The following is a 14,557-nucleotide window of genomic DNA, read 5'->3' on the forward strand; positions in this document are numbered from 1 at the left end:
CTGTATATTTCTAATTAAAAAGTAGTAATGAGGCAGGTTGGGCATTCCATAAAAAAAAACGAAAGTGGTAGAAGCATGTGTGCTGTAAAGGTAGCAGGGAGTTTTTGTCGGGAAAAACTTAAAATTAAAAGCATTATTTATTTGAGAGGCAATCTTAATATTTATTATTTATTTATCTCTGACAGTTGCACCATATCCTCCCTGGTTGCACTATTTCATAACCAACAAATCCTAAATTTCTTAAGTGTGGTTTAGATTTGGTAAATAAAGTTTTATCCTCTGGTGAGTATTACAATACATTTTTAACTAGATGAAAAACCATTTTGTATAGCGTCTGTTCTATTAAACCCAGATTTGTACTCAAAATCAATGTTTACCTGTCAATTTCTTTGTATATCGTTTCATGACCTCCATGTAAATTTAGTGGATACTTAAAGCTTCTGGATATAGTTTTCCTGAAGTCTTCTCGCTTTTTATCCAAGCATGCATGATAGCACACACCAAGAGCAAGGATCAATGCCCATGTGAAGTCATTGATAAACTTTAAGAAACAAAACCAAAATTAAACATTCTACATAGTTTGCAGATGTCAAAAAACAATAACAAAATCTTTGAATACTGTAGGTCATTACACAGTTTTAGTAAAGTTAATCACTTTCATAGAAAGTTACATGGCTGACTACATATATTCCTGATACAAAAACAAGTTGCTGCTTCATAGTACTGTAGTAACAGTTTACATTGATGCAGTAATTGGTCTCGAATCTAACCTAAGCCATCAACGCCATCTTGGTAGGCTAGAGGTATATAAATACCAGGCTAATGATCTGGAGGTCACTAGTTTGACTACTACCTGGAGAACAACTTCAGTAGGCCTATAAATACCACAGGGTTTGTTAAAACAAACCTTTATCTCCTGTATTTCAAAATCGTCATCGTCATCTTCCTCGTCATCCTCATACAGGCATTCCTCTTTTGACTTCTCCATTTCTTCTTTCTTTTTAATTTCATCTGTCCTCTTTTGTTTAATCAATGGTCGTAGCAAATCTTTCTTTCTATAGAACCATATCATTACATTTAGTGTTCTCTCAACGTCCCTTAAGCTTACAAAGCTGCACTCATTCTGAATAAGATAAAAATGCAATCACAATCTTAATGTCTTTTATATAAAATGTTCATATTCAATTTAACGGAAAGTGGAAAACCTCTTTCCATAAATTGAAGGAACCCTAAAAGAATACAAAACTAAATTGGGTAAGCTGTAAGTAAAGATGAGCATCTGCAATAGTTGAAAAGGCTGCAATCACTACCCCCACCAAACAATCCCAACCCCTTAAACCACCACTACATCTTTCCATAGACTAAATGGAACTCTTCTGCAGTCTAACCCCTATACTATACGATGAGCAACTTTAGTCTAACTTTAATAATAAGGAGAACTGCACCACCTTTTTCAGGTTTATTCATAATACACACCTCCTGTTTCCTCATAAACGTCTGTGCAGCTGATAATATGTCACATAGAACATCTACATGGTGTTTACTTGAATTAATCTGAATAATAAACAATTTATTTTAATTTTCAAAGTACTAGCAAGTTCGGCTGAGTAAGTGACTGAGCAGTGGAACCGTAATCCATAGCCACAATATGATAAGTAAAAGCGTTATTTCTGGTAGAAATGTAACAAGAATGGGTACACATGAATTAGAAAACCGAAAATGCATAGCTTTTAATGTACAGTATGTGGGCAACATACAGTACTTTAGTAGGACAGAGGAAAGAACTTGGTTGAGATTGGCCAAACTGTAAATAATTGTTAATAGAAATCATGTCTACATCAAGAGAACCTTGAACAGGAAGATGTGAATACTACTTACAAAGCGTGGAACAATTTGCCTAATGTACATCTTTTCCACATCACTGTTTAGCTGTCCAAAGTCCCACACTAATGGTAGCATGCTGGGAGGCAGAGCATGGACCCGGTAAACAAGTTGACGTAAAGGTATATGACCTGAAATCATACATAAAACAAACCACAATTTCAATTATATTCATTGCTGTACAAGTCTCTATGAAACTCACTCCTTTACTTAGGCTTAGATTCTAAATATTTTTCTATTTCAAGTTATTTTTAGCTTAAAGATGATTTTTTTTTTTTTTAATAAATTTATAGTTTTAAAAATACATTACCAAGCCTATCCATTGTTTTACTAGCTTTAACGTTGTATCCAAGACCTGCTGTTTCTAGTCTTTTTATCATTTCATCTGTGTGCCTACATTGTACAGTACAAACAAAACTCATTACTTTCATTTGTAAAAGGATTACATTTAGATTTCTGCAATATGAAGATTATCTTAATACAGTTTTCATCAAAAATACTTTTTTGTCATAACAATAATTCAGAGCCATGAACAATTAAAAGAATAAGTAATATAGATTAATATCTTTGTAAAGTTGTTTTTATGCATTGTAGTCGTTTAAATACCTTTTATAAGGGTTGCAAGCAGCAACAATCTTCAGTCCACTGCTTTCAAAGTTAATTTGCTGACCATTCATTCGACCATCACACATGATCTCTTTTATGATTCCAATCGCTTCTGTCGTATTTGCTTCATCAAAGAACAGAATCGTATCAATTTTGTAGTGTAACTTGTTGTATTTTGCAAGTTCTTCAGCTCTGCATACACGCTCTGTAATGTACTTAGAAGAAGTGCCTCCATGTACCTTAATAAAGAAACATATTATGGGTTCTTTTCCAAAGCTTTACATTATGAGTAAAATGTTTGCGGACATGTACAGTATACAGAAGCCATTCTGCACAAGAATAAAAAAAAAACTGACATGGAAACATTAGAAAAAAGGAGTTTGTAGCATGGAGGAAATTCCTTCATGTTTGTAGTAATTACAATGTAGTATGGCAGTTAAAGCTTGTTTACCAGTTCCAAAATACATATAAAATACCTCATAACACAATTGCTGATTAAATTTCCTGGAAAAGAAATGCATTCAATGTTACCTTTACAAGAATCATGTTTTCAACCTCTTCCTCGACTGCAATGCCACCTGCTTGTAATTGACACATAAACCGAACCAGTCTTGTCTTGCCACAACCTGTTTCTCCCATCATGATCACAGGGATACCACACCTATATGAAAAAGGGTAGTATGATGGAATAACCAGTTTACTAAAATTAAACTAATTCTAAAAGCACCGAAATTTTAGCCATGACAATTACAGAATACTTGTGCAATAAAGTAGAATAAGTTCATAAATATTGACATCCTAGTTGTTTGGTATTTACAATGAAAGAAATGTAAGAACTTAAATTGTTAAATGGCATGCATTATTCCTACCTGAAAATCTTGGAAAACCAAACAATAAAATAATTTTCCCACATTTTTACCTGAATCTCATGTGTATTGCTAGGATTTTTTTTACATTATCTGTGGTCAGCTCATATGTCGTGTCTGGGTTACTAACATAATTGATTCCCATTACCATACACAATTTTTTCAACTTCTCATCCCTTTTGATAAAAAAAAACATTTTATTTATTAAGATCTACAGTATCCTATACCTCGACTAATCCACATTATAACATACCTGAGTAGGTTTTTGTCATTTCACTGTAGGATTGTGGGTCATATGATATTCAATAAATGTTCTACTCTATTGAATTGTGTTACTAATATGCGAGTACTGCGAATGTTTTGCAGGTTCCTTTTTTGTTACACAGTGAGCAGCAACACACACAACATGATGCTTAGAAAGGTTTTTGTTGACTGATCATGTTCGATCGATGTAGTGTGTCATTCATAATTGTTCTACTCCGCGTCCAAAATTAGAGTGCTGCTTTATCGAATGGAAAATTACACTTTATTTATTTATTATTTGTATACTGCATTACAGGCATTCACAAAAGAAAACAAGCTCAGTCTAGATGAGCTGCAGCTTATTGGTTAACATGTTAGCCTTCCAATCCCAAGGTACTGGGTTCAATCCTGGATTCTGTTTCTACTCTATTCCTTAAGTTATGAAAAATATAATCAAAGTCTAACTTTAAGAAAATTCACCTTGGTAATGAGTTGAAATCTTCTGACAGGTTAACTCGTTGATTACCAAGTCCTCTCATTAAACTCTTTGTCATCACATTGCGTTGAAGTACCTGTTCGTTTATATCCAAAAGTGTTCCGTTGCGATCAATGCTGAACCCCATAAATGTCATGGTCTGATTGTCTTGATTAAAGAAGATGTATGGATGTGGGCTACGAAAAAAAAAGATGTATTATCCAGTGTCTGTCCTTAGAAATTATACTTCTTTTTAAATTTTCTTTTCCTTCATTTATTTTCTGGATTAACTTAATAGTAAAATAACAGGAAAAGAAAGTTAGGTGTTAGTTGGCCACTGTACTGGTCCTACCTATTTTCCCATCGTCTGCGAAGCTGTAATGCTTGTAGATTGTCATCCGTTTCCTGGCCGAGATCTACACGGTAACTCTCATCACTCATTTGAAGAGATGGAGTAGCAAAATCCTGATAATACAAAAACAATATTTACTCTCAAGTTAAAATCACCATAGAAATCAGTAATAATATGCAGAGAAAGAAAAATGTGGAATAATATATTAATGAATTATTCCATTAGGCCAAAGATCAGGCAGAAACAAGCCACCTAAACCAAATTGTGGCTAGATGTTAAAATAAAAAAAAAACAACCTTTGACATCTGCAACATGAACTTGACAACAAATGTTCTAAAACCATTCAGTCCTGTGTCAGCCAGCATGGCAGGGTCACAAAAACTAGAGCTTTCGCAAGCTTCTAATTGTTTTTCAAGAAAACGAGCAAAGTGACATAACTCGGACCATGATGGATTACGAAGACCACAATGTCTAGACAAAAACATGTAAAATCAGCATGAGGTTTACTTGATAAACAGTTAACATACAAGTTAATTTTCGTATTAAAGATGCTGTAATACTATTAAAATGTACGATTGTAGCATACCAAAACGTTGAGACATTTTCAACCATACTTTATTTCCTTGATGTACCGCAAACCTACCTTTAAATTGTTATTTTGGTTTAACAGAAAACTAAAAAACAACTTATTACTATCCTTACTAAAATAGGTTATAGTAGATTGTTTACCTTAGTAGTGTTGCCAGGCACTCAGCATGAGTTCCATAAACCCTTTTATTAAACCTAAAGTTATCTAGATTTGCATCCTGCTCAAGTCCTATTAGATAACGATACGGGAGTTGGAAACTTGAACTTCGGAATTGCTGATCGTCCATCAAGGGATCATTAAAATCTTCAACAAAGAAAAATCATATTATGATGATTTATATGTTATTCATTATAAATTAAAAAGTGGTTAAAAAAGCAATAGCTCTTTGGTAATTGTGTAATAACAGATAATATCAATAGATTAGATTACAAATAAGATAAATTGATGCCCATGTTTTGGTTGTCAGGGATACTGTAGATTTGATGAACAGATTATGATTTCTTCTTAAAGTCCTTGTTAAGGTTGTCATTCAGTTGTCTGCATAATAAATGTGTATTATACCTGTTAATTGTTCATTAGCTTTTTGCACTTCCAACCTGAGTACCTCTCTTGGTGGTCGACACAAAACAGTTGGGAGAATCTCATAGAAACATTCTTTGACGAATTTCTGATCATTCTAAGTGAAATAAAATTCATTATAAATAAAAGACTCAAATAATCAAGGCCCGTATTCATGGTTTTAAAGTTTTCACACTTGTAACCTACAGTACCTTACCTCAGGCTGCCATTTTTTTCGAGCTATTCTTAGATAGTCCAGGACTAACTTCCTTATACCTAACCCTTGGGTGGACTATCTTTTGGCGATTTTACAGGTTTAGTTCAGGACTTTCGTGAATACCAATTAGGATAGTCCAGGACTAAATCCCAGAGATAGTCCAGCACTAAAGATATTCCCCTATCATGAACGCGGGCCCAAAAGTCTAAAATTATTGCGTTAGTGTTACAAGTCTCAAGCCATTCACATTTCTTTTAGCAGAAAAATTACCCTACAGTAGTGCAGATACAATATCTCCAGATTTAGACAATTATAAATACTGATTATTTTAAGTTCAAAAAGAAAAAGAGAAGAAGACAAGTGACAACAGACCTTCTTATCATCCTCAGATTCTGCTTCCTTGGGGTCAAGAGTGACCTCTACTAGATAAAGGTCGTATAATTGTCTTCGCCAAACAAAGCCATCGGAGCAGCATATTGTGTTTAGTACAAGAAGATTGAACAAGAAATTGTTCAAACTAGCTACACACACCTACAACAAGATAACAAGTAATTATAACAGAATTCTTTAAAATTCGCAATAAATCTATTTTTATTTATTATAGTTCTTTTAAGAGATTATTTTAATATTTATTTTCTAATTGTTACGATGTAAGAAATTGTTTGAAGTTAGTCAATTTCTTGTAGATGTTGTAATTGTAGATTGTAATTAATTACTGTTTTTATTTGTCTTTTTTGTGTTGACCAACTGCAAAACACAGAATTACAGAGACTAGATGGCATTAAATAAATTACGTAGTATCTCACATTTGGTGATATATCTAGATGGAAAATCCGAGGAAAGATTGAATCAACTTTTTGAATCTCTCCGATTAATTTCTTTGCAATCTCATGCTCTTGAACACTAAGTGTCTGTAAAGGGACCGTGATGCTGCAATTTTGTTTCTGGCCTGCATAAGCAATTCGCTCTTTGTACCGTTGAACTAGAAGCGATTTTCCAACACCAGGTCTGTTAGAAGAAATAGCCTGTACACACGTTCTATAAGAGTGGCAGAATAAAATGTTTTAAAACGTACAATAATGGTTTATTCACTGTTTATTGTACAATGACTGTTATGTAATTATAATCTAAAAATTAACTATAAAGAGAAAGATTTAGTTATTTATGATTACAGTTTTTAATACAATACAATAAATATTTGTAAAAAACGATTAATTAAAATCATTATTGAATATCAATATTCTACTTAATTATAAATTTAATCTAATTAACCTTTGATTGGTTAAAATTGCTGCTGGTGTCAGTCCTTGGTTTGTTAGATTAACTTGTTGAATGAACTGTTCATAAAGGTAACTTTGAATTTCCTCTCGCTTTCTGCAAGTTTGTTTGTCTGATGAAATGCGATAAGAGTTAAATGCTGCCACCATGTGAGATTGGTCTTCTCTTTCACGATTACAAATAATCACAAGCTTGAAACCTAGCAAGTAATTTAAGAAAAAATTACATAATCCTGAGACACAAAGTGTAAGGAGATAGCATATAGTCATTTTAAAAACATTATTATAACTATTAGAAGTAGTAGCAGTAGTATTTTATTTTAATTTTTAATTGAAATTGTCAATACTTTTATTTTGTTCGCATGCACTGATATGTGTGATCAGGTTCTACATACTGTACCTTCATTTTTTCCCTTCATTAAATAACCAAGCTTATTAACAGCTTCAACACTGACATCATAATTCAAAACATCAGCATTCACAAGGCAGTATGTCTTTTTATTATTACCATTTACCGCCCGTCGCCATAGTAACACAACCTGTAGAAAAAGGTTTGGGAAAGTGTGTTATTCTTTTTTTAAAATTTGAAGCTAAAAAGTTTAAAAATGCAGAAGAAAACAATATATCTGCAGTAATCACAGTAGATGAAGCAGTGTGAGGGAATGACCTGTCTTCTATTTAAGTTAAGTTCCTCATAGTTTTATGTTGTGTATGTGAAAGCCTTTTGAGTTCTGTTTTGGCAAGCTCTGTTTTGAAGGCTCCAAACTGCTGAAGAACAAAACAGTGAAAATAATTCTTCTGTGTCATTTTTTTTCAGTCTTATTTCATGGTTTTTTTTGTATGTGTTAGATATTTAGACAACCAACCAAAAAAACAAAAAAAAAATTAAGATTTTGCATTACCTCTTCTAGACTGGTTGTAGAATTGCACAGTAGCACTTCATCATAACTTGGGAGGCATTCATTGTTTTCCATGTAAACAGACAGTACTGTGTTAAGAACATTTCCTGTTAACATAAACAACATGATGCATTTTAATTGTTAATGAAATGTTATCATTTGTTAGAGTTTCTTCACCTGATGATGACAAGCTATGTCTCAAACATGTTGTGTTAATAAAATTCTATTGAGGTCTTTTAACTTATTTTAATTTTATTTTTCCTGTCTACTCTGCCTATGCAGCTCTTTGCTTTATAATGAAATAAGATATGTTTTATAAACAGGATTCCTAAAATTTTAATGGTAGGGGTCATTTTAATTTCAATTTCAAAGTACAGTAGCATTACTTAAATTGGTGTGTTCGAATGTGTATGTATCAGTACAAACACAAAGATATTTGTGGTGTCAATATCATTATCAAAGATTATTCACAAACATTTATGTTGTATTGTGAGGACGCTAGTTTAACTGAAAATAATATGGAACAACTTGAGTTCAATAATTGTGTTAAAAAAGAAAATGCCAGATCTATAACTAAATTCTGTACTGTCGTACTTACTTGCAGGGCTAACAATGAGGTTAGTATGTCCTATTTGAAATACTTGAGGGAAAGTTCTTGTTGTTGTATTTGTTGTATCTAAAAAAAAGAAAAAGAAAAACCTGATTATACATTATTCATGAACATTAAAGATGAATTGAAGTTGTAATCTCCTAATAGAGGTAACTGGCAAGTGAACCACAATGATGTCACTATGTTTTTGTATGAGTTACATCATTTTTTACCTATCACAGCAGTGGTTCTAGCCTATTGTAGGCCTACAGTAGTCTATCTGATGTAGTAGGCCTATTCTGTGGTGATCAAAATATACACACACGCACATTTGGTCTAAATTGCCTGGGCTGCCATACATAGTAGTAAGTGAAGTAAATTAACATAAAAAAGGAAATCACAACACTTCCAGTTATGTATAATAATAATAATGTAAATTAGTGCCTCCAATCATTTATTCCAATACAATTTTAGACGACTTTGCATCTATTGGGTTAAAATATGCTCTAGATTTACATTCCTTAATACAAAAAATATGTTCAAAGAGGTATATTTTTTTATCTGAAGTTACATTCCCAATCATCATAATTTAAGGTTTTAACCATAGTTATTGCAAACTTGACTTACCATCTAATGAAGCCAAACAGTACAGAAGCTTCCCAAGTGTCTCAAGACTAACATAATCAGATAAGTCTACAGACTTTGTTGAGCTTAGATAGTTTTTCCATAGATGTTTAAGCTTTTTTACAAGAGTTCTGAAAAAGAATATTATTCCAAATTATTCTATCACCAATTCATACGATACAAGATTCAAGTTCTTAACAAATCATCCTTTTATACAACATGAAACTCACCCTTTGATTGCTTTCATTCCCTTTAACAAATCTTTCCTGACATTTTCAGTTCCCAAGCCACGATTCTGAAGACTGAATGGTTTTTGTTCATTTTCTTTGCTATCAAAAGTATCCTGTGCTACTTCATTCCCGAATTCTTCATCATCATTTCTTAGATCAGACAGACAACAACCAACTCTATCAATAAATCTCTTCACCAACACTTCTAAGACTTCATCTTCATAAGGACTATTGAAAATAAACTCAACTGCTTCTTCAATACTAAGTGGCTTCTTGTCCTCTATATATGCCATCGTCTGTTGTTCATCAACCATTTCTTTCATTTCATCCCAGAAGGTAATCAGTTGTTCATTGCTTTCATTGATTACAACATCTTCCGATGTGGCATCTTCGTTTACAGTTTCCTCTTCAATACTTGAATCGGTTTCTTCAGAACACTCAGCAACTGCTCTTCTCAAATCCTGAACTGTACAATTTGGTCTCACAAGACTTAGTAGTGCATATACTTCTGGACGAACATCTTCATTTCCAAACTTTGCGAGAGCATGCTGCAGAATCACAAGTTGCTTTGTCGTGTAAAAATTGAGATGATACAAATCTTCTCTTCTTTCATCGATATAATCATACCATTCCTTCAGACTTTCTTTCAGAAAAACTAGCAACTCATTTAAAATATCTGTAAGCTTTCTTTTACCAAACAGAGGTTTCAGGTCAATGACACAGAAATCTACAAGAACCTTGAATTCACTGTCCTTATTACAATGCAGACAAATCTTCATATCTGTAAAGTGTATATTTCCTGATGCACACATTTTGTGATAGTATGCTTCCAGATCCTGAGCCCCATCAAATATCTATGAAAAGAACAAATAATTTGCATAATTTCATGCAGGTGAAAGTGTGGTGTAGGAAGTTTGAGTAAAGCATACTTACATATAATAAACAAATATATCAAACAAAAATAAATAAAGTCTATAAGGACATAATGACTTTTTCAATGTGTAACTATAATGTATTACTGGATGGAAGGAAACTATAATAATAATAATTAATAAATATATTTGAAATTGTTAAATAACACAGTAGGACTACTGTTGATAAAATTGGATGTATCATTACGACAGTTAATGTTGATTGCCCTTTGACATACATTATGTGGTTTGTGTAGTAATTCGGTTTCAAGTTTCAATAGCTGTAACAACCCACTCTGAAGGATTACCACATCCTTACCTCTACAAAGCGATCAATTTCTTCTTTTGCATCAGTAGTTCTGTGGGCCTTGCCAGCAACAAGCATCAACTTACTCTGTAGATCTTTCAGTTCTTTAACCGTGTAAATCTTTTCCCTACCAATTCTCCACCTTGTTGCTGGAACACGAAGCTGTAAACTTCCCTAAAATAACATTTCAATAAAGTTATCTGTTGCATTATGTATGCCCATTTTTATTTACCATGTAATCACATGTCTCTGTGACGATAGCAAAACATTTAGTTACAGTACTTCCATGCATTGGCCGCACCACACCCTCCCAATTCTGGTGAATTTCTAAAGGCCAACTCACACAGCCTCTTGACGAGTCTTAAATGTGATTGGTGAATACGGCCACATGATCCCAATTCTGGACTACTTTTAGGCTGCTAAATTATGGCCGAATTGTGACTTTTTGTGATCACTGACTGGAAACATAATATATTTATTACACTACAGACAACTACCTGTTAAGCCTATAGACTTTATTTAACATTTAAAAATCATTTTTAATTTTGAAACTCAGCTCTTGGCAGAGTAATCTCTCAATGTTCTTGTTATATTATACCTTGGTTAATTTGCCAATTTCATAAATCCCTTTTGAATTAATTTTCTCCACTTCCTGTATTGAAGTCACTTCCATTGCACCATGTGATTCTTTAATACCCTTCAGCCAATCCATGTAATCAGAAATATCCGACTATAATAAATAACAAAACAGACAGTTACCAAGATTGTCATATCCAGGTCGAAATAAGTCTATCTAAGTATCAATAGATTGCTTATAATCAAGTATGTACAAGAAAAGTTCTATTTATTTATAATTTTTAAGAACAAAAACAATCCCATTACAAACCTCATAACATTTATGCCAATTCTGTAATTGACATTATGTGCTTGCTATTGTTTTTGTTTACTTCTTGCATTAAAGAAAGTTCAATAAATAGTTGTTACAACACATGTAGAATAATGAATTTGTGATTACCAGTTTACTTGACAATTGTGGATCATTTTTCAGAGCTTTCCATGTTTGTTTGCAGATGTTTATGAGCTTTTCAAAATCACAATCTTTAGTAAGATTAAAAATAAAAGCAGAATAACCAGTTGCAACCTGATGGAGACAGGCAACTCTGTCAACTTCCATTGGAGTTTCCCCAGCTTGGATCATTGCCAAATCTACAAACACATTCAATTCCTGCACACCTATACAAATTGAAAGTAATGTGAATTGTCAAAAACTCTCTGAAATGTATCTTTCAACTACAGTACTGACTACATATCATATACCAAGCTCACACGTTTGTGTATAAACGCATGACAAGCGTGTAATTAATTAACAATACTATCAAGATTAAATAGTTTAAACAAGCTTTAAATTCAATATACCTTGTGTCGAAAATTGTGTCAAATTGTGGTATGTTGAATCTACTGTGCTGTAAGTTAGTTTAAACCATTTAATCTAGTTACCGGCACATATGAACTTTCATTCGAACAATACTATTCATATTCACTCATGCATTATGGCATTGAGTAATTCAACTCCAATTATTAATTTGACAAGTTGACTATTGACAAGCACAGGCATGTAATAACAAAGTATTGTTTATTTTAAAAGTTTGTAAATAAAACAGGACACAAAACATATATATACTTACTTTTTATTTCCTTTTTTATCCAACTAATAAGGTCTTTACTTTTCATTAGTGTTTGCAAACATTCACTCTCTTCTCTTGTCACATTTTCAAGCTCTTTACAGACTTTTGTCATACCACTATTCACATTTTTCAAAAGTGTCTGTTTGAAATTTGTTTTGTTCTGAAAGTACATATAACAATAAGAATTCAAAATGTATTAATTTAATATTTATAAATGACTTAAACTTTTAAGCTGACCTTGTGCATGTAAAAGTGAATCATGATTCCACATTTAGAATGAATACTTTAAAAGACCTGATAAAACAACAAGATGTCTAGAAAGCTCAAATCTAGAAGAAAAAAAACTATTCATGAATGTTGTAGACACAAACATTTGTTAAATATTTTTAAAAACGCATCGTCTACTAAAAATAAAATAACTTACCACCAATGAACACAACATGTTTACAGCACTTAAATCTCCGTTCAGTTGAAAAGTTTCATGGATCTCCTGGATAATTTTGGCTGTTGCAAAACATCTGTTAATTTGTCGATAGAGACGGATTAGATCACAACGATTTTTGATCCAGTACTCTGGAAAGTGGTGAGATTCAAAGATTTTGAAATGCGACTCCAAGTTTTCATCAGAGATATCACGTAAGTTGTTGTCAATAGACTTTAATGTGATATTACCAAGCATCAAGGATTGACAGAAGTCATGTAACTCTTTCTTTACATATTGCCATATTCTCTTCTCCACATTGTCCAGTGTCATCAGTTTTCCACTTTCTCCTCGTTGCCTTAACTCTCTACAGACGCTCATGTTCCAGAAGTGTCGGAAGATTGAACTGTCATAAACCTTTCGAATTTCAGGGAGCATTTCACTTACTTCATTTGAAAAATTGAAGAATGTAATATTTGGGGATGTCAACATACTCAACATACACATTTGGATGTCAGATGGGCAGCATAACTCATTTAACTTTAGTGGGTCTTTATTCATTTTAAATAATTTCTCAGTTTCTGTTACATCCACTATCTGAGTTTTCCTTCCACTGCTGTCTTCTATAAAAAAAAAACGTTTTTGCATCATACTATTTTTGTTATTGTCCTAGGTTCCAACCCCACAATGGATGAAATGACAGGTTACATGCATACATTTTATTTATGTTTGAGTGAGTATATAGTATAGTGCATATATACTGTACTACGTAGAAAGGTGTGCTCTATTGCAATTAACAAAAACTTATTTCAACCTAGAGAATCTTTATGGGTGTTATTGATTAATGGGGATCAATAAATCTATCTCGAAATGATGTAAACAAATATTCTCTTCAACTCAAAAACATTCTTTTATACTACTGTACATTCCCATATTATTCAAGTTATATTAACGATTACTATGATCTATATTATAATGGTAAGAAGACCAAAAGACTGGTTAAACTCAAATTACTACTTGAATATTATTACATTTGGAAGATACATTATTTTAGAATCTCAAATTTACCGATGTCTCTGCACATAGTCATCATTACAGCAACACTAATTGAAAAATCCTCAAAAGCTTTCAGTTCATATTCTCGCTGCTCAACTACACTACGCACCAACACATCAAACTGAATATTGCTATTATTAGCATAATGTGGTAAGTATTTCTTTGCAATTCCTGCAACATCCATGACATCAGTGAGTTTGAAAAATTGTTCTTTCTTCTCTAGAATCAATTTAAGATCTTTTACTTTAACTGAGCCGCTGAAAATGCTGTCCAGTACACAATCTTCCATCAAAGACTTAGCTTTTAAGAGCAAAGACTGGGCTGTTTCAGTTAAAGCAATGCTGCTTTTGCCCTTAACTGAAAAAAGTATAAAAATGTATGTATACATATTATGATGTCCAACAGTTTTTTTCCCATAATCTTACAAAACATATAATGTTATAAATATTCATTAAAAAATAGATTACTTTTTATGAATAAAAAATCCATTAATACTGTCATACCTGTCATTTTAAGAAAATTGGCAAGTGGTTTCCATTGTAGGTGGTACCGAAGTGTCATGGCATCTGGTTTTGATAGTGAGCTTTTAAGCAGATGAGAGAATAATTCACCATATTTGGTTGCTTCAGATGATAAAGGCAGTCCATGTGTGAGACTGGACATAATGTTTTCTCCACTAGTACCCTATATTATGTGATACACATTTAAGAAATTGTATTGAGTTTTTCTCCAATAAAATCAAGTGTGATTTCTATTAGAGACCAAAACACT

The 14,557-nt window shown here is 32.6% G+C and overlaps 1 protein-coding gene across 1 annotated transcript in view; it reads right to left on the bottom strand.

The window, feature by feature from the left end:
* Nucleotides 1–14,413, bottom strand: part of LOC144849233 (E3 ubiquitin-protein ligase rnf213-alpha-like) — a 40,866-nt gene extending 26,453 nt beyond the window's left edge. Inside the window, exons 1-28 of the mRNA XM_078706294.1 lie at nucleotides 14,290–14,413; nucleotides 13,799–14,143; nucleotides 12,737–13,353; nucleotides 12,310–12,469; nucleotides 11,640–11,857; nucleotides 11,223–11,354; nucleotides 10,637–10,798; nucleotides 9,407–10,260; nucleotides 9,180–9,307; nucleotides 8,562–8,639; nucleotides 7,967–8,070; nucleotides 7,465–7,603; nucleotides 7,060–7,264; nucleotides 6,594–6,825; nucleotides 6,160–6,318; nucleotides 5,574–5,688; nucleotides 5,153–5,315; nucleotides 4,720–4,894; nucleotides 4,424–4,536; nucleotides 4,077–4,268; nucleotides 3,407–3,529; nucleotides 3,019–3,148; nucleotides 2,488–2,726; nucleotides 2,192–2,274; nucleotides 1,879–2,012; nucleotides 1,477–1,554; nucleotides 908–1,123; nucleotides 378–541 (exon numbers count right to left, since the gene is read on the bottom strand). Of these exons, the coding sequence (XP_078562420.1) occupies nucleotides 378–541; nucleotides 908–1,123; nucleotides 1,477–1,554; nucleotides 1,879–2,012; nucleotides 2,192–2,274; nucleotides 2,488–2,726; nucleotides 3,019–3,148; nucleotides 3,407–3,529; nucleotides 4,077–4,268; nucleotides 4,424–4,536; nucleotides 4,720–4,894; nucleotides 5,153–5,315; nucleotides 5,574–5,688; nucleotides 6,160–6,318; nucleotides 6,594–6,825; nucleotides 7,060–7,264; nucleotides 7,465–7,603; nucleotides 7,967–8,070; nucleotides 8,562–8,639; nucleotides 9,180–9,307; nucleotides 9,407–10,260; nucleotides 10,637–10,798; nucleotides 11,223–11,354; nucleotides 11,640–11,857; nucleotides 12,310–12,469; nucleotides 12,737–13,353; nucleotides 13,799–14,143; nucleotides 14,290–14,347 (5,516 nt within the window). The 5' untranslated portion in view covers nucleotides 14,348–14,413. The remainder of the gene's footprint in view (nucleotides 1–377; nucleotides 542–907; nucleotides 1,124–1,476; nucleotides 1,555–1,878; nucleotides 2,013–2,191; nucleotides 2,275–2,487; nucleotides 2,727–3,018; nucleotides 3,149–3,406; nucleotides 3,530–4,076; nucleotides 4,269–4,423; nucleotides 4,537–4,719; nucleotides 4,895–5,152; nucleotides 5,316–5,573; nucleotides 5,689–6,159; nucleotides 6,319–6,593; nucleotides 6,826–7,059; nucleotides 7,265–7,464; nucleotides 7,604–7,966; nucleotides 8,071–8,561; nucleotides 8,640–9,179; nucleotides 9,308–9,406; nucleotides 10,261–10,636; nucleotides 10,799–11,222; nucleotides 11,355–11,639; nucleotides 11,858–12,309; nucleotides 12,470–12,736; nucleotides 13,354–13,798; nucleotides 14,144–14,289) is intronic.
* Nucleotides 14,414–14,557: the final 144 nt, after the last annotated feature.

The sequence above is a fragment of the Antedon bifida genome, chromosome 7 (assembly GCF_963402885.1).
Source record: "Antedon bifida chromosome 7, ecAntBifi1.1, whole genome shotgun sequence".
In the NCBI taxonomy this organism is placed as follows: Eukaryota; Metazoa; Echinodermata; class Crinoidea; order Comatulida; family Antedonidae; genus Antedon; species Antedon bifida.